Raw genomic sequence first — 19,522 nt, forward strand, 5'->3', positions numbered from 1 at the left:
GAGGAGTGATGTTGCTGGTTAAAAAAGATATAAAGGTGGATCAAGTGAAAGAAGGTATGGGAAAGGCAGAAGTGCTAAAGATCAGAGCAGAAACTAATGAAGGAAAAAGAGGCACTACATAGTGGTGTACGTACCACCTAAGACAAATGCATGGTCAGTACAGGAATATGAAGAAATGATAAGTGATACAGGAACATGTCTGGAAGAAATGTTGGGTGGCTGTGAACAAACTATAATGATGGGAGATTTTAATTGTAAAGAGGTGTGTTGGGAGGACTGGTCAATGGAAGGATCAGAGACAACATGGGGAAATACACTATTGACACTGGCAATGGAAAATGTGTTAACTCAGTGGGTCAAAGAAGATACTAGGTTTGGAGGAGAGGGAGCATCGTCAAGACTGGACTTGGTCTTTAGTACAGAGCCAATGGTCATTGAGGAGATGAGGGTGGAGTGCCCTTTAGCAAAGAGTGATCATGCAGTTTTGGAGTTCAAGGTGATAGATGAAGAGAAATCTAGAAGAAATGAAGAATATAAAGTGGGAAGATGGAATTATGCCAAGACAGATTTTGGAAACCTAAAGAAATTCTTTCAAGAGACAAATTGGATGAAATTCAAGAGTGCTATGGGAGCAAATGAAAAGTGGAAGGAATTTATAAAATATACAAAGAAGGTGAGAAAAATTTGTACCAATAAGACAACATAGAGAAGTTGGAAAGCAGGACTGGTTTAACGATAGATGTGAAAAGGCTAGAACAAGAAAAGAGGATGCATGGAAGAGGTGGAGAAAAAAAAGACGGATTAAGCAGTGGGAAAGTTACAAAAGAGCAAGAAATGAATATGTGTTGATTAGAAGAGAAGAAAGAAAGAAACAAGAAAAGGATATAATTGATAAATGTAAAGACCAACCAAGGCTTTTTTACAGACATGTGAACAACAACATCAAAAATAGAGAAAGTATTGAAAGTTTAGAAGTAAATGGAGTATGCAGTGAAGATCCCAGGGAAATGGCAGAGGCTATGAATGGATGCTTTCAGAAGGTATTCACAAAGGAGACTGCTTTTGACAAACCACTGGTAATGGAACAGAAAGGGATTATGAAGGAGTTTCAAGTAACTGTGGAGGAGATCAAGAATATGATGGGGAGTTTAGAAGTGAGAAAAGCTGTGGGACCTGATGGGGTATCAGGATGGATTTTAAGAGAATGCAGGAGCAACTGGCAGAAAAAGTTTGTGAAGTAATTGATGCCTCATTAAGGGAAGGTGTAGTGCCCCAAGACTGGAAAAGAGCTAACATTGTCCCAATCTATAAATCAGGTAACAAGAGAGACCCATTGAACTATAGACCAGTGTCACTTACAAGTGTGGTAGCTAAGATGTGTGAGAGGGTGGTGAAGAATAGATGGACAGACTTCTTGGAGAAAATGACATACTTTGTGAGTGTCAATTTGGTTTTAGAAAAGGGCGTTCATGCACGACAAACCTGATATGTTACTATTCGAGGGTGATAGATGTAATACAGGAAAGAGATGGTTGGGCTGATGGAATATATCTGGATTTAAAAAAGGCCTTTGATAAGGTACCACACCGGAGACTGATCTGGAAACTTGAAATGGTAGGAGGAGTGCATGGCAGTTTACTAAAATGGATGGAAGACTTTTAGTAGGAAGAGAAATGAGAACAATAATTAAGGACAGACCATCAGAATGGGGCTTGGTGGAGAGTGGAGTTCCACAGGGATCAGTGTTGGCATCAGTAATGTTCGCGGTCTACATAAATGACATGGTGGATGGGGTGTCCAGTTATGTGAGCCTATTTGCAGACGATGCAAAATTGTTAAGAAAAGTGAGATGTGACAAAGATTGCGAACTACTCCAGGAAGACTTGGACAGAATATGGAAATGGAGCTGTACATGGCAAATGGAGTTCAACACGACAAAATGCAAGAAAATAGAGTTTGGCAAGAGTGAAAGAAGAATCAGGAGTATGTACAAGATAGGAAATGAAGACATAAAACCAGTCATGAAGAAAAAGACCTTGGGGTGACAATTACCAATGACCTATCGCCACAGAGACATATAAACAAAATAATTGGAGAAGTATTGAACTTATTGAGGAACATAAGAGTGGCGTTCAGTATATTTAGATGAAGAAATGATGAAGAAAATAATTACTGCAATGATAAGACCGAGGCTTGAATATGCAACAATACAGTGGGCTCGAACTTAAAGAAACACATAAGGAAACTAGAGAAAGTACAGAGGGCTGCAACAAAAATGGTGCCTGACTTAAGAGATTTGACTTATGAAGACAGACTGAAAAGAATGCAACTTCCGACCCTGGAAAACAGAAGAGAAAGGGGAGACCTGATAGCAATATACAGAGTGATGATTGGCATGGAAAAATGGATAGGGAAGATCTGTGTATGTGGAATGAAAGAATGTCGAGAGGGCATGGGAAAAAACTAAAAATGGCCACTTATAGGAAAGATGTGAAAAAATATAGCTTCCCTCATAGAAGGGTGGAAGCATGGAATAGTTTAGACGTGGAAGTGGTCAACGCAAGGAATATTCATGATTTTAAGAAAAAGCTGGACATTAATAGATATGGAGACGGGACAACACGAGCATAGCTCTTTTCCCGTATGTTACAATTAGGTAAATACAATTAGGTAAATACACATGGCGAGGCAAATGGGCAAGCCTCTTAATGTTTGGCCCCTGCTCACCTAGCATTAAATAGGTACGGGATGTAACTCGAGGGGTTGTGGCCTCGCTTTCCCGGTGTGTGGAGTGTGTTGTGGTCTCAGTTCTACACCGAAGATCGGTCTATGAGCTCTGAGCTCGCTCCGTAATGGGGAAGACTGGCTGGGTGACCAGCAGGCGACCGAGGTGAAAAAAATTACTCTTAATGAGCTCTCAGATCGCACCGTAATGGGCAACGGCTGGCTGTCTCGTCAGAGACTGCAGCAGATCAAACAGTGAACACACACACACACACACACACACATGGAGCTGTACATGGCAAATGGAGTTCAACACGACAAAATGCAAGAAAATAGAGTTTGGCAAGAGTGAAAGAAGAATCAGGAGTATGTACAAGATAGGAAATGAAGACATAAAAACCAGTCATGAAGAAAAAGACCTTGGGGTGACAATTACCAATGACCTATCGCCACAGAGACATATAAACAAAATAATTGGAGAAGTATTGAACTTATTGAGGAACATAAGAGTGGCATTCGTATATTTAGATGAAGAAATGATGAAGAAAATAATTACTGCAATGATAAGACCGAGGCTTGAATATGCAACAATACAGTGGGCTGCGAACTTAAAGAAACACATAAGGAAACTAGAGAAAGTACAGAGGGCTGCAACAAAAATGGTGCCTGACTTAAGAGATTTGACTTATGAAGACAGACTGAAAAGAATGCAACTTCCAACCCTGGAAAACAGAAGAGAAAGGAGACCTGATAGCAATATACAGAGTGATGATTGGCATGGAAAAATGGATAGGGAAGATCTGTGTATGTGGAATGAAAGAATGTCGAGAGGGCATGGGAAAAAACTAAAAATGGCCACTTATAGGAGAGATGTGAAAAAATATAGCTTCCCTCATAGAAGGGTGGAAGCATGGAATAGTTTAGACGTGGAAGTGGTCAACGCAAGGAATATTCATGATTTTAAGAAAAAGCTGGACATTAATAGATATGGAGCGGGACAACACGAGCATAGCTCTTTTCCGTATGTTACAATTAGGTAAATACAATTAGGTAAATACACACACACACACACACACACACACACACACACACACACACACACACACACACACACACACACACACACACACAGCGTGGTGTAGTGGTTGCACACTCGACTCACTCGAGAGGGCGGGTTCGAGTCGGCGGCGAGGCAAATGGGCAAGCCTCTTAATGTGTAGCCCCCTGTTCACCTAGCAGTAAATAGGTACGGGATGTAACTCGAGGAGTTGTGGCCTCGCTTTCCCAGTGTGTGTTGTGTGTGATGTGGTTTTAGTCCTACCCGAAGATCGGTCTATGAGCTCTGAGCTCACTCTGTAATGGGAAAGACTGGCTGGATGACCAGCGGGCAACCATGGTGAATTACACACACACACACACACACACACACACACACACACACACACACACACACACACACACACACACACACACACAAGTTGGATACAAGGGAGCTTGAACGGGGTCACAGGTGGATGAAGTAAATATGTACTGTACTAGAGTACATTATTGGTTGTATTTGTGTGTGTGTGTGTGTGTGTGTGTGTGTGTGTGTGTGTGTGTGTGTGTGTTTATTTACCTATAGTTGTGCTGTACAGCATGGCACATTAGCCTGTCTCCATATCTATAGCTATGCATATAGCTTGTCTTTAAAGATGTGTATGGGGGCTGCAGTAACCACCCTTTCACTTATTTCACTTAAGCTATTCCAGATGTCCACTGTTCTGTGTGTGTGTGTGTGTATTTACCTAGTTGTATTTACCTAGTTGTAGTTTTACAGGGCCTGGGCTTTATGCTCGTGTGGTCCCGTCTCCATATCTACACTTATCCAATTTTTCTTTAAAACTATGTACACTCTTTGCTGATACCACTTCCTCACTCAAACTGTTCCAAGTCTCAACACATCTTTTGGAAACTAAATTTTTAACATCTCTCAGACATCGTCCCTTCCTTAGTTTCTTACTATGCGATCTTGTGCTTCTAAAGTCATATTCTTCTCTCAGGATCAGTTTCTCATTATCCACTTCATCCATTCCGTTAATCAATTTATAAACTTGTATCAGATCCCCTCTCTGTGTGTGTGTGTGTAATTCACTGTTTGATCTGCTGCAGTCTCTGACGAGACAGCCAGACGTTACCCTACGGAATGAGCTCAGAGCTCATTATTTCCGATCTTGCGATAGGCCTGAGACCAGGCACACACCACACACCGGGACAACAAGGTCACAACTCCTCGATTTACATCCTGTACCTACTCACTGCTAGGTGAACAGGGCTACGTGAGGAGACACACCCAAATATCTCCACCCGGCCGGGGAATCGAACCCGGTCATCTGGCTTGTGAAGCCAGCGTCTAACCACTGTGTGTGTGTGTGTGTGTGTGTGTGTGTGTGTGTGTGTGTGTGTGTATTTACCTAATTGTATTTACCTAATTGTAACATACGGGAAAAGAGCTATGCTCGTGTTGTCCCGTCTCCATATCTATTAATGTCCAGCTTTTCTTAAAATCATGAATATTCCTTGCGTTGACCACTTCCACGTCTAAACTATTCCATGCTTCCACCCTTCTATGAGGAAGCTATATTTTTCACATCTCTCCTATAAGTGGCCATTTTAGTTTTTCCCATGCCCTCTCGACATTCTTCCATTCCACATACACAGATCTTCCCTATCCATTTTTCCATGCCAATCATCACTCTGTATATTGCTATCAGGTCTCCCCTTTCTCTTCTGTTTTCCAGGGTTGGAAGTTGCATTCTTTTCAGTCTGTCTTCATAAGTCAAATCTCTTAAGTCAGGCACCATTTTCGTTGCAGCCCTCTGTACTTTCTCTAGTTTCCTTATGTGTTTCTTTAAGTTCGGAGCCCACTGTATTGTTGCATATTCAAGCCTCGGTCTTATCATTGCAGTAATTATTTTCTTCATCATTTCTTCATCTAGATATCTGAACGCCACTCTTATGTTCCTCAATAAGTTCAATACTTCTCCAATTATTTTGTTTATATGTCTCTCTGGCGATAGGTCATTGGTAATTGTCACCCCAAGGTCTTTTCTTCATGACTGGTTTTATGTCTTCATTTCCTATCTTGTACATACTCCTGATTCTTCTTTCACTCTTGCCAAACTCTATTTTCTTGCATTTTGTCGTGTTGAACTCCATTTGCCATGTACAGCTCCATTTCCATATTCTGTCCAAGTCTTCCTGGAGTAGTTCGCAATCTTTGTCACATCTCACTTTTCGTAACAATTTTGCATCGTCTGCAAATAGGCTCACATAACTGGACACCCCATCCACCATGTCATTTATGTAGACTACGAACATTACTGGTGCCAACACTGATCCCTGTGGAACTCCACTCTCCACCAATCCCCATTCTGATGGTCTGTCCTTAATTATTGTTCTCATTTCTCTTCCTACCAAAAGTCTTCCATCCATTTTAGTAAACTGCCATGCACTCCTCCTACCATTTCAAGTTTCCAGATCAGTCTCTGGTGTGGTACCTTATCAAAGGCCTTTTTAAATCCAGATATATTCCATCAGCCCAACCATCTCTTTCCTGTATTACATCTATCACCCTCGAATAGTAACATATCAGGTTTGTCGTGCATGAACGCCCTTTCCTAAAACCAAATTGACACTCACAAAGTATGTCATTTTCTCCAAGAAGTCTGTCCATCTAGTCTTCACCACCCTCTCACACATCTTAGCTACCACACTTGTAAGTGACACTGGTCTATAGTTCAATGGGTCTCTCTTGTTACCTGATTTATAGATTGGGACAATGTTAGCTCTTTTCCAGTCTTGGGGCACTACGCCTTCCCTTAATGAGGCATCAATTACTTCACAAACTTTTTCTGCCAATTGCTCCCTGCATTCTCTTAAAATCCATCCTGATACCCCATCAGGTCCCACAGCTTTTCTCACTTCTAAACTCCCATCATGTTCTTGATCTCCTGTGTGTGTATTTACCTAATTGTATTTACCTAATTGTAACATACGGAAAAGAGCTATGCTCGTGTTGTCCCGTCTCCATATCTATTAATGTCCAGCTTTTTCTTAAAATCATGAATATTCCTTGCGTTGACCACTTCCACGTCTAAACTATTCCATGCTTCCACCCTTCTATGAGGAAGCTATATTTTTCACATCTCTCCTATAAGTGGCCATTTTAGTTTTTCCCATGCCCTCTCGACATTCTTCCATTCCACATACACAGATCTTCCCTATCCATTTTTCCATGCCAATCATCACTCTGTATATTGCTATCAGGTCTCCCCTTTCTCTTCTGTTTTCCAGGGTTGGAAGTTGCATTCTTTTCAGTCTGTCTTCATAAGTCAAATCTCTTAAGTCAGGCACCATTTTCGTTGCAGCCCTCTGTACTTTCTCTAGTTTCCTTATGTGTTTCTTTAAGTTCGGAGCCCACTGTATTGTTGCATATTCAAGCCTCGGTCTTATCATTGCAGTAATTATTTTCTTCATCATTTCTTCATCTAGATATACGAACGCCACTCTTATGTTCCTCAATAAGTTCAATACTTCTCCAATTATTTTGTTTATATGTCTCTCTGGCGATAGGTCATTGGTAATTGTCACCCCAAGGTCTTTTTCTTCATGACTGGTTTTTATGTCTTCATTTCCTATCTTGTACATACTCCTGATTCTTCTTTCACTCTTGCCAAACTCTATTTTCTTGCATTTTGTCGTGTTGAACTCCATTTGCCATGTACAGCTCCATTTCCATATTCTGTCCAAGTCTTCCTGGAGTAGTTCGCAATCTTTGTCACATCTCACTTTTCGTAACAATTTTGCATCGTCTGCAAATAGGCTCACATAACTGGACACCCCATCCACCATGTCATTTATGTAGACTGCGAACATTACTGGTGCCAACACTGATCCCTGTGGAACTCCACTCTCCACCAATCCCCATTCTGATGGTCTGTCCTTAATTATTGTTCTCATTTCTCTTCCTACCAAAAGTCTTCCATCCATTTTAGTAAACTGCCATGCACTCCTCCTACCATTTCAAGTTTCCAGATCAGTCTCTGGTGTGGTACCTTATCAAAGGCCTTTTTTAAATCCAGATATATTCCATCAGCCCAACCATCTCTTTCCTGTATTACATCTATCACCCTCGAATAGTAACATATCAGGTTTGTCGTGCATGAACGCCCTTTCCTAAAACCAAATTGACACTCACAAAGTATGTCATTTTTCTCCAAGAAGTCTGTCCATCTAGTCTTCACCACCCTCTCACACATCTTAGCTACCACACTTGTAAGTGACACTGGTCTATAGTTCAATGGGTCTCTCTTGTTACCTGATTTATAGATTGGGACAATGTTAGCTCTTTTCCAGTCTTGGGGCACTACGCCTTCCCTTAATGAGGCATCAATTACTTCACAAACTTTTTCTGCCAATTGCTCCCTGCATTCTCTTAAAATCCATCCTGATACCCCATCAGGTCCCACAGCTTTTCTCACTTCTAAACTCCCCATCATGTTCTTGATCTCCTCCACCGTTACTTGAAACTCCTTCATAATCCCTTTCTGTTCCATTACCAGTGGTTTGTCAAAAGCAGTCTCCTTTGTGAATACCTTCCGAAAGCATCCATTCATAGCCTCTGCCATTTCCCTGGGATCTTCACTGTATACTCCATTTACTTCTAAACTTTCAATACTTTCTCTATTTTTGATGTTGTTGTTCACATGTCTGTAAAAAAGCCTTGGTTGGTCTTTACATTTATCAATTATATCCTTTTCTTGTTTCTTTCTTTCTTCTCTTCTAATCAACACATATTCATTTCTTGCTCTTTTGTAACTTTCCACTGCTTAATCCGTCTTTTCCTTCTCCACCTCTTCCATGCATCCTCTTTTCTTGTTCTAGCCTTTTCACATCTATCGTTAAACCAGTCCTGCTTTCCAACTTCTCTATGTTGTCTTATTGGTACAAATTTTTCTCACCTTCTTTGTATATTTTATAAATTCCTTCCACTTTTCATTTGCTCCTTAGCACTCTTGAATTTCATCCAATTTGTCTCTTGAAAGAATTTCTTTAGGTTTCCAAAATCTGTCTTGGCATAATTCCATCTTCCCACTTTATATTCTTCATTTCTTCTAGATTTCTCTTCGTCTATCACCTTGAACTCCAAAACTGCATGATCACTCTTTGCTAAAGGGCACTCCACCCTCATCTCCTCAATGACCATTGGCTCTGTACTAAAGACCAAGTCCAGTCTTGACGATGCTCCCTCTCCTCCAAACCTAGTATCTTCTTTGACCCACTGAGTTAACACATTTTCCATTGCCAGTGTCAATAGTGTATTTCCCCATGTTGTCTCTGATCCTTCCATTGACCAGTCCTCCCAACACACCTCTTTACAATTAAAATCTCCCATCATTATAGTTCGTTCACAGCCACCCAACATTTCTTCCAGACATGTTCCTGTATCACTTATCATTTCTTCATATTCCTGTACTGACCATGCATTTGTCTTAGGTGGTACGTACACCACTATGTAGTGCCTCTTTTTCCTTCATTAGTTTCTGCTCTGATCTTTAGCACTTCTGCCTTTCCCATACCTTTTTCACTTGATCCACCTTTATATCTTTTTAACCAGCAACATCACTCCTCCTCCCATCTTACCTACTCTATTTCTTTTCCAAACGTTATATTTCCTTCTCCAACCTTCATCAGGTCTTCTCCTCTCTCAGTTTTGTTTCAGTAAGACCCACAATATCTGGGTTCTTGTCCCTCAAGTAATCGTTGAGTTCTAAAATCCCGATATCACTCCATTTATGTTGGAATACATTACATTTCGCTCATATGTAAGTTTCTTTAGTCCTTTCTTGCTGTACTTTTCTGGGTTATGAACCACTTCCTCAGTCTCATATCCAAGATTCTCCAGAAAACTCTTTCTTCTCTTCTTCTGTCCTCTCTTCATTTTTTCAAAGCCTCCTTTCTCAACTCATTTAACATTTCTCTTTCCTTTTCACCGAGATCTCTTCTCAACCAAATCTTCCTTGTTGTTTCCTGCTGGGCTAGCCTCCATGACTTCTCCACCAATTCATCTGTGTGTGTGTGTGTGTGTGTGTGTGTACTTTCTCTATTTATAATGTACTTTGGTAAATTACATGTCACCTACTTAGTTGAATATTTTCAAATTGGTTCAAATAAGCCAAATTACAGATTATATATATATATATATATATATATATATATATATATATATATATATATATATATATATATATACAAACTCCATTAATTCGGCTCTTAATACTCTCAAAAGGCCAGAAATTCATATTTTTAAGCCCCCCCAAAAAAATATTAACAATTAAAATCAGGAAAAAGATAATTAAAGTTTCACAGAATATGTTTTTTGCAGTTGAATTCTTTATTTTCTTTCATTTATATGGAAGTACAGAACAGTGTTTGATATACATAATTTATGTACAGAAAAGAGATAAAACAGTATGCTGAAAATATGTAATATTCCTGTGTTTTGTAACTGTTGTGATTGGTGTTTTTTGTTGGCGTTGGGTACTGCACAGTAAGAAAGTAATATGTGTACGTACTGTACCTGTTTGGTGCTCTACACATGGATTACTTCTGTATATTAATGGTAAATACAAACACAATGTTTTTGTAAGTCATATATTTGCCAATTTTGAGAGCAATTATTTTTTTTTTAAGTGTTATCCAGAAATCTGGAATTCTCATGAAAGGAAAAACACATATCTAAGCAAGTTTAATAAGTTCATTGGAAATTATAAACATAAACAATTACCAAAACAACAGGCCTAGATTTTAGAATGGAAGCTATGTTACAAATATAGGAGAAGCAGGCAAGCATAAGCAAACAAATATAACGCAGGTTTATACTGATTTGTACAGGTCTCAACCAAATCAAGTATACTACGATCCACATGTTAAACACCAGTACTTACCTGTCATGATCTTTAGGAAAGCGATAGAAGACCAAGTGTGGGTGGGTGCCCTTTGTCCTGCGATTTCTTGAGAACATGTGGCGTGTAACCTGTCACTGCTGTGGGCCCTCTTGTTTGAGTGTTGACACATGTAAACATGCAGACGGATCAACGGTGCTGATCTTGATCTTAAGCTGCAACAGCAGCGCCATCGTGTGAGTGAACCGCAAACAAGAAGAGTTACCAGTTTGCCTAGGCTACACGATAATTTGACGCTTTCCAGTCTTGTTTATTTATATAGTCTTTGGCTTGACCTTGAACCATGCCTCCCCTCCGTCACGCATGTTATCTCCCTCCTGGAGACCCTCCACACCCTTGTCTCACTCTGTGCCTCCTGCCACCTTCATTATCCCCTCTTTATATCATAAGATTGGAGGATATTTTCAAATATTTTTAATTTTTACTTCCTTCATCATCACAACTATACATCATATAAATCTCACAATAACACCATTACAAAAGATTATTTTGAGATAAAGGTATAAAGCTGGACAAGATCGTAATAATTACATCATAGTATCTTTATCTCACTTCAACACACTAATAACAATTCAGAGAGTGTCCGGTTCAGTCATAAAACAGCAAATTGCTATGACACTACTGATGGCTCCTTCCAAACCCTCTCGTATGAATGAATAATATTTTCTAGAGAAGCCAGAATCTGATGCATTACCATCCTATCATGCTCCAGGAAGTCATCATTGCATAAACAATAATGTGAAAATTCATGTCAATCAGATGAATACAAATAGCAAAACAAGGACAAAATTATGAAAAATCTTTATGAGTGAATATCTCGAAAAATGTTTTTTAAACTTCAGAAATTCTCACAAAATCAGTATAAACTCTGATCAACTTTCGATTGGTATCATTTTAAACTACAACTAAAATGCATTTTTTCTTGGAATATAGGTTTTTGATAATAGAAAATGAGATATAGGAAAGTGAAAAAAAAAAAAAAAAAAAAAAAAAACGGTGGGCAGTTTAACTACGACTTTAATCCCTGGGTCGGTCAGAGTCTGACTTATCACAAAATCCGATTTGTTAGGGTCTGAGTTATCAAGGTTCAATAGTACGAAGGGAATGGAAAAGAGCAAATATAGTCTCAATATATAAAGGAGGGGAGAGAACTGAACCCTTGAACTATAGACCTGTCACTGACTAGTGTTGTGGGAAAATCTTTGAAATTGTAATTAAAGAAAAATGACTGGTTCATTTGGAGAAAAATGAAATGATAAATAAATCCCAATTTGGATTTAGAAAAGGAAAATCATGTATAACAAATCTATTAGTTTCTATACATAGGTAACAGGTGAGGTACAAGGGAGAGATAGATAAGTGGACACAATGTATTCAGATATTAAAAGGCTTTTGACAGAGTACCACATAGAAGGCTCCAATGGAAAATAGAGCATATAATGGATCAATACAGGGAAGTATCTTAAGCTGGATGAGGGACTACTTAACAGGAAGAGAAATGGGGACAGTGATAAGAGACACCCCATCAAGTTGGAACACAGTAACTAATGGCGTACCACAAGGGTCAGTGCTAGCACCTATAATACCTATAACACCTATAATAAATTTGTTTTAGTGATATATAGGAGAACCTGAGTAACTACATAAATGTGTTTGCTGATGATTTGAAACTCTTGAGAAATAATAAGTAACAATGAGGATTGTATGGAATTGCAGAAAGATATCAATAAGATCTGGGAATGGAGCCATAGACATAGTACTAACAAATATTGAGCATTGTTTAAAGGAAGTTGAGGTAGGAGAGACTTTAGCAAACAGTGACCATCATATAATTAGATTTATCATTAATTCCAGTAGGGATAATATAGTGAATAAGACTAGAGTCCCAAACTATCAGAAAGGCAATTATGGTAGGTTACGTCAGTTATTAGGAGAGGTAAACTGGGAAGATAGTTTTGGAAATAAAACTGCACAGGAGATGTGGGATATTTTTAAGGTTGTAGTAAAGGGTATAGTGATGCAGTGTATCCCTTACAAAGATATAAGGCAGAGAAACAGGAAGCCATTATGGTGGACTCATGAGATAGGTAGCCAGATCAGAGAGAAGAGGGCATACAGAGAGTTGCAGAAAAGTGGGAAGATGTAGATTTGATTAGGTACAGACAGGTCAGAGATGATTTGAGTAAGGTTATAAAAAAAGTAAAAGGCAGGCAGAGATAAAACTAGCTAGAGCTGGGAGTAAAGATCCCAAAAATTATATAGTTATTACAAGGTCAGTGATAAAAGAAATAAGGATAGGATTGGACCACTCAGAAAAGATGGTGTAGTAGTGGATCAAAATGAAGACATAGTAGAATTATTGAATGAACAATTTTCTTCAGTATTTACTAGGGAAAGAATAGGAAATCCTGTTACAAACAGTGCGATGAGTAGTTTAAGAGCTTTAGAAAATATTGATATAAAACCGGGAATTATTAGGAAATTTATTCTTGAACTAGACGATAGGAAAGCTAGTGGTCCTGATGAGCTACATGCCAGAGTACTTAGGGAGGGTGTAGACAGTATTTCTGAAGCACTTAAGTTAATCTTTGAAAGATCACTTAGGTTTGCTGAGATACCACAGGACTGGAAGTTAGCTAATGTTACTCCAATATTTAAAAAAGGTAGGAAGGATGATGCGAATAATTATAGACCGATCAGTTTAACTAGTATAGTATGTAAGATACTAGAGAAAATCATTAAGGCTAGTATTTGGGAGCATTTAAATGAGAATAGATTAATTAGAGATACCCAACATGGCTTTAGATCAGGGAGGTCCTGTCTTACAAATTTGCTTGATATCTTAGAATATATTACCAAGGAGTTAGATGATGGAAATAGCATAGATGTTATATATCTAGATTTTAGCAAGGCGTTTGATAAGGTACCGCATAGGAGGCTAGTGTACAAATTGAGACTACATGGGATAGGGGGTAGGTTAGTTGATTGGATTAGTGAATGGCTTTCTGATAGGAAACAGAGAGTAGTATTAAATGGGGCAATGTCTGAGTGGAAGGAAGTGGTTAGTGGGGTACCCCAAGGATCAGTGCTAGGACCTCTTCTTTTCTTGGTGTACATTAACGATTTAGATATAGGAATTAGTAGCAAAGTATCAAAGTTTGCAGATGATACTAAGATAGCATGTGCAGTACAGGGTGAAAAGGACAATTACAGAATACAACGAGACCTGGACAGGCTGATAGCATGGGCAGACAGGTGGCAGATGGAGTTTAATTCTAAAAGTGTCAGGTTATGCATTTAGGTAAAGACAACACAAACTTTAACTATGAGATGGAGGGATGTTGGCTAGAGGCAGTAGAGGAAGGAAAGGATTTAGGAGTAGTGATAGACAGGACTATGAAATTTTCAAAGCAATGTTTAGAAGCAAGAAATAGGGCAAATAGGATCCTGGGTTTTATAAATAGAAATGTTAGTTATAAAAGTAAGGAAGTGGTGCGTAGCTTATATAAATCCTATGTTAGGCCCCATTTAGAGTATTGCATACAGGCCTGGTCACCCCACTATAGGCAGGATATCAACATGTTAGAAGCAGTTCAGAGAAGAGCAACTAGGATGATACCAGCTTTGAAGTGCCTGGAATATAGAGATAGATTAAAGGCATTAAACATGTTTTCATTTGAGAGGAGATGTATAAGAGGGGATATGATAGAGTTATTTAAAATGTTCTCAGATACAAACTACATAGATGTGAGATCTTTCTTTACCTTAGAGGAGGGAAGTAGGACTAGAAATCATGGCAGGAAGATTAGAAAGCAAGGCTGCAGGTTAGATATAAGAAAATATTTCTTTAGTCATAGGGTGGTAGACTTCTGGAATGCATTGGCAGAGACGGTTGTAAATAGCACTAGTTTGACAATGTTTAAAAACAGATTAGATAAGCACTTAAATTTATTAGATTTATAATTATGTATAGTGCTGCATGATAGTTTTTATAAGAAATTTACTATAGTTAAACAAGACATGATCCCCATGTATGGGGATCACAGATTGTAGAGGAATTCACTGCAAGACTTAGCCCTGTTAATGGGCCAAATATTTAGAATTAGTATATAATGTATTGTGTACTTGTAAGTGTATCTTTAAGTACTGATGACGAAGTCGCTGTGCGACTGATACAGGATAACCTAGATGGGCCCTGGTGGCCCTTTGTTATCCTATTATTTATGTTATGTTATGTTATGAGCCAGAAGTGGAACTTAGAATTTAATGCCTAAAAATGTCATGTGATGGAAATGGGTAAAAGTAATAGAAAGCGTACTTGGGAGTACAAAATGGGAGAAGTTGTAGTGAAAAAGAAGGATGAGAAAGACTTGGGATTGATATACAAGACACCCTGACCTCAGAAATGCACATAAATTGGTTATTTGCTTCAACATATAAGACTCTAACAAATATCAGGATGGCATTTAACTACATGGACAAGAGTATGATGAAATAGATTATAATCATGATGATGAGACCCAGACTTGAATAATCAGCAGTGATGTGGTCACCGCACATGCAAAAAGACATCAGGAAACTAGAAAGAATGAAAAGGATAGCCACAAAGATTGTGCTGCAAATAAAAGACCTTCCCTCTGAAGATACACTAAAGAAAATGGAGCTACCAACTTTGAAGGATAGATAGGAGAGAGATATTATTACAATGTACAAGTTAGTGAATAGTATGGAGAAGATAGGTAGAGAAGTCCTGGTATCACTGATTGAAGATGAAGATAGACAGACAAGAGGATATTAAGAAGATAAGGAAAAGTCAGTGTTTAAGAAACATTAAAAGGTTAGTTTTCACATAGGATGGTGGACATCTGGAGCAGCCTGAATGATGAGATTGTATCAACAGAAAGTGTGCACAAATTTAAGGAAAAATTGGATAAAATTAGATATGGAGACAGGTTACTTTAAGCCCTGGTTAAACCGTGCTATATACAATTAAGTAAATACAAAGATATATGTTCTGTAGTGTAGTGGTCAGCTCTAAGCTCTTTCCATTGTAGAACGGCTGGCTTGGTGACCAGCAAACAACTGTAGGAGAATGACATTCTTAGACCATGTAGCCAGAATAAATGTTATTCAGTGTTTACAATATCTTGAGTTTTGCTATCCCTGAGTTTTGTACTATGCCTATGGAAGAGGGCAAGCAGAAAACTAGAGATACTGTAGTAGGATATTGATATTAACCCTTAAATGGGAATGTGACTCCATATGGAGTCACTAGTTAGTGGTTTTGAAAAAGTGTGCCATTTTTCACGCACACCTGGCTCCAAGGTCTATGGGTCTGAATTGAGTGCCTGTTGGTCATCAGATCTAGAGGAGGATGGATGGGCTCCTCCCTGGCAATGCTCTTTTCTTCCCAAGTAAAGGCTGTGATGCCAGGTGGACCCACAAAGTCCATTTGGGAAATATTGACTTACGAACATACATAGGGTGGAAAACATTGTTTATAGACCTATATGTGTGATATACAGGGCCTTAGTAACTCATGCCAAATATGTTCTCTGGGATTTGATAAGAGTCCTGGTACAGCTATTCTCTTGTTTTACTTGTGTATAATAAGTTTATTATTTTTTTCTTCTGGTTTCTTTGATAGGTAAATTTGACATGTTGCATCCCTCTGGATTGTCTGATGAGAGAATACAACAGCTGTTGGCTGAGGAAACTATAGATCTCACTGGTGAAATAGCATTCACTGAAGCCTATTAGCCAGTCACACCTGACTTGGTTATTTATAGAAAATCACATTTTCAGGAATCTTCTGTCTTTTGTTCAGAGCACCATAGTTGGGATGGAGAGCATACAATTTATTAATAATTTTGGAATAATGATTTTAGTAATATGATCTAGCAAAAGTTATCATCATAAACCATGTTGTGGGTATGCAGATTCTGTTTATTTGTTTATTTACCTATTTATTCATCAAAATCAGAAACAAAAATTTTTCATTTTCATTTGGTCAGAGCACCACAATTGGGAGGCAAATTAAGAATCATACACCATTTCTTAGAAAGAGCAACCATTTTAGTTTGGAAATATTCAATTTTCTCACTTTTCTTACCAAAGGATTTTTATTTACATATACGCATATGGCAAAGTCACTATTTTCTTCAATATCTTTTAAAAATAAATCATGAAAATTAAATATGAACATAAATTTGTATGTTTTTTACTTTCATCATTCTCCATGATGCTTTCTTTTTCAAATCTGATCAATTGTAACTCAATAAAGAGTATCATATATTTTTTTTCAACATTTTTGCGGTGGGTCCAAATGGAGTCAGGATACAATTAGTGTGAGTGAAATTAGGTGTTTCCTTCTAAGGATTAAGTAAGGTTATGATATATAAAATCAAACACAAAATTGCTGATTTATCATTACATGCAGTGTGAAGTCAAGTATTAGGGCATCATCTTAGAATGACACTTTTCAGGAACTACTTCAGGCCATGAGCAGTGGGGATTTGAATACAATCCAGAAAATCCATGACCAGGGTGGAGATCTAAAAATATTAGTGAAGACAGCCCACCAAGGAAATGTGACTTGGTGCTTATTGACTCTGGCAGCATATGATGGCCACACCCACCTGATTCAGCCACTACTGGATGCTGGACTTAATGTGGATGGTGACCACCAAAAGGAGTCTGGCTTCTTTGAGGAATTCACCACCAGCTGGACGCCCCTTATGGTTGCTGCCCGACAAGGCCATGTCAGGATGATTGAGGAATTGCTCTCTTGTGGTGCAAATCCTCTTGCAAAAGATCAAAAAGGTATTTATGTTTTTGATGTTAGAGTTATTGATCTGGAGAACTAAAGCCTAAGGAAGTTTGATTCTACCTTTGTCTAGCACCAAAGCCTCCCTTCCTCCTGTGGCCTTGGTGTATAAGACTTTCTTCTTTCTCTCATCCCCTATTCTGTCTACTTCTTTAATGCAAGAGCTAGCCAGTAATCTCAATCATTCATCCCTTTGTTAAAACTCTGGAACTCTGCCTGTTTCTGTGTTTCCACCTTTCTATGACGTGAACTCTTTCACGAGGGACATTTCAAGCACTTGTTCTCTGATTATCATTAGTGCTTTTGACTCTTTTGAAACTGGGAATTAAGTGGACCTTTTCTATAACAATTTATTTTTGTTATCTTTGGTCAGTCTCCCTCCTACACAAAAAAATATATTGATAAATTAAATAGAAGCTGATTTATCAGATACCATACACCTCAGCATATAAAACCTTTCCATTTAAATTTTTTTTGCTATTTTTGTTGACTTTGGCTGGTGCCCTTCCTACAGTGAAAATAAATGAGTAAATAAATAAGATGGTGGTTGATTTATCAGAAGTACCATACATCCCCAGCTTATAAGATTATTTATCTTCACATTTAAAAATTTTCAGGGATTGGGATGACCTTCAGTACTAAGGACAAAATGACAGGATGACATCCTCACACAAAGACAAATGCTAGACTACTTGCACCTTTCCAGTTTATACAAATTCATGTTCAGATTTTGCAGTTAAATCAAGATTTGTAGTTGACTGTCCTTAAAAAAAACTAACCCACAAAAATAGAATATATAGAATCTGTGCATTGTGACAACATGCATGCACAAACATGTCCTGCTGTCTGACACTACTGACATGCATGGGCTGCATGGCTGACCCTAGAGTTATATTAACTGCAAGACATGAAAAGTGTCACTTTTTGTGTGATAAGACAAAACAAAAATTAAGGGTCTGTACACTATTTCCTTACTATTTCTGTATTTGTTTAGCTCAAGAAACAGTGGAAAGGTAAAAAAAAGTCAGATCCAGACCTAGTCATCATAAAAGTAGTGGTAATCCGGTGGTATGTTGGGGACCAGCCTAGAATGCATCCCCCCCTATTTCCATTATTTCCTATGGGAAAATTACGTCCGCTTAACGAATTTTTGCTTTACAAACAGCTTTGACACCCCCTATCCTGTTCGTTAAGCGGAGTATTACTGTATATATATATATATATATATATATATATATATATATATATATATATATATATATATATATATATATATATATATATATATATATATATATATATATATATATATATATATATATATATATATATATATATATATATATATATATATATATATATATATATATATATATATATATATATATATATATATATATATATATATATATATACAGTCAACCTCGCTATCGCGACTTCAGCTATTGCGTTTTATTGCTATCACACACCCATGAAAAGCTGCTAAAATTTCATTATCGCGACCTCAGATGCCTGCTATCGCGCGCCCAGCCATGGCGTCATGAGGTATCTGGCTCATTGGCCAAAACCGATACCAGAATTTTGGCCGATTCCGATACCAATACCGATACCACCTAATTGGGCAGATACCGATACTACTATCGATACCAATACCACTGATACCAATACTACTACTTATAGTGATTACTGCACTGGACACCAGGATGAGTTGGTGGACGGCGATCGTTATCAGATGGGAGGCTTTGTTTTGGGGGATGCTGTAAGTCCTTCTGAGAACGTTTGTGAAATAGGAGCAATTCTAGAAGCTTTATGAAGCCATTTGCAAAGGTAAATTACTCAGTAATCTATATCTTATATCGAATATATCACTAAGTAGTAAATTCCTTTTAGGTATCGTAAGTATCGGCATAAAATAAGCCGATACCGATACCCAAATAATGGGCCGATACCGCCGTTTCCGATACCG

At 38.1% G+C, this 19,522-nt stretch overlaps 1 protein-coding gene across 2 annotated transcripts in view; it reads left to right on the forward strand.

The window, feature by feature from the left end:
- The window catches only part of LOC123498659 (ankyrin repeat domain-containing protein 50-like), a 256,664-nt gene that overhangs the window by 214,791 nt on the left and 22,351 nt on the right, over positions 1 to 19,522 (forward strand). For both annotated transcript variants that reach the window (XM_045245976.1, XM_045245975.1), the window contains exon 7: positions 17,216 to 17,552. In XM_045245976.1, the coding sequence (XP_045101911.1) occupies positions 17,216 to 17,552 (337 nt within the window). The remainder of the gene's footprint in view (positions 1 to 17,215; positions 17,553 to 19,522) is intronic.

The sequence above is a fragment of the Portunus trituberculatus genome, chromosome 48, assembly GCF_017591435.1.
Source record: "Portunus trituberculatus isolate SZX2019 chromosome 48, ASM1759143v1, whole genome shotgun sequence".
NCBI classification, from domain to species: Eukaryota; Metazoa; Arthropoda; class Malacostraca; order Decapoda; family Portunidae; genus Portunus; species Portunus trituberculatus.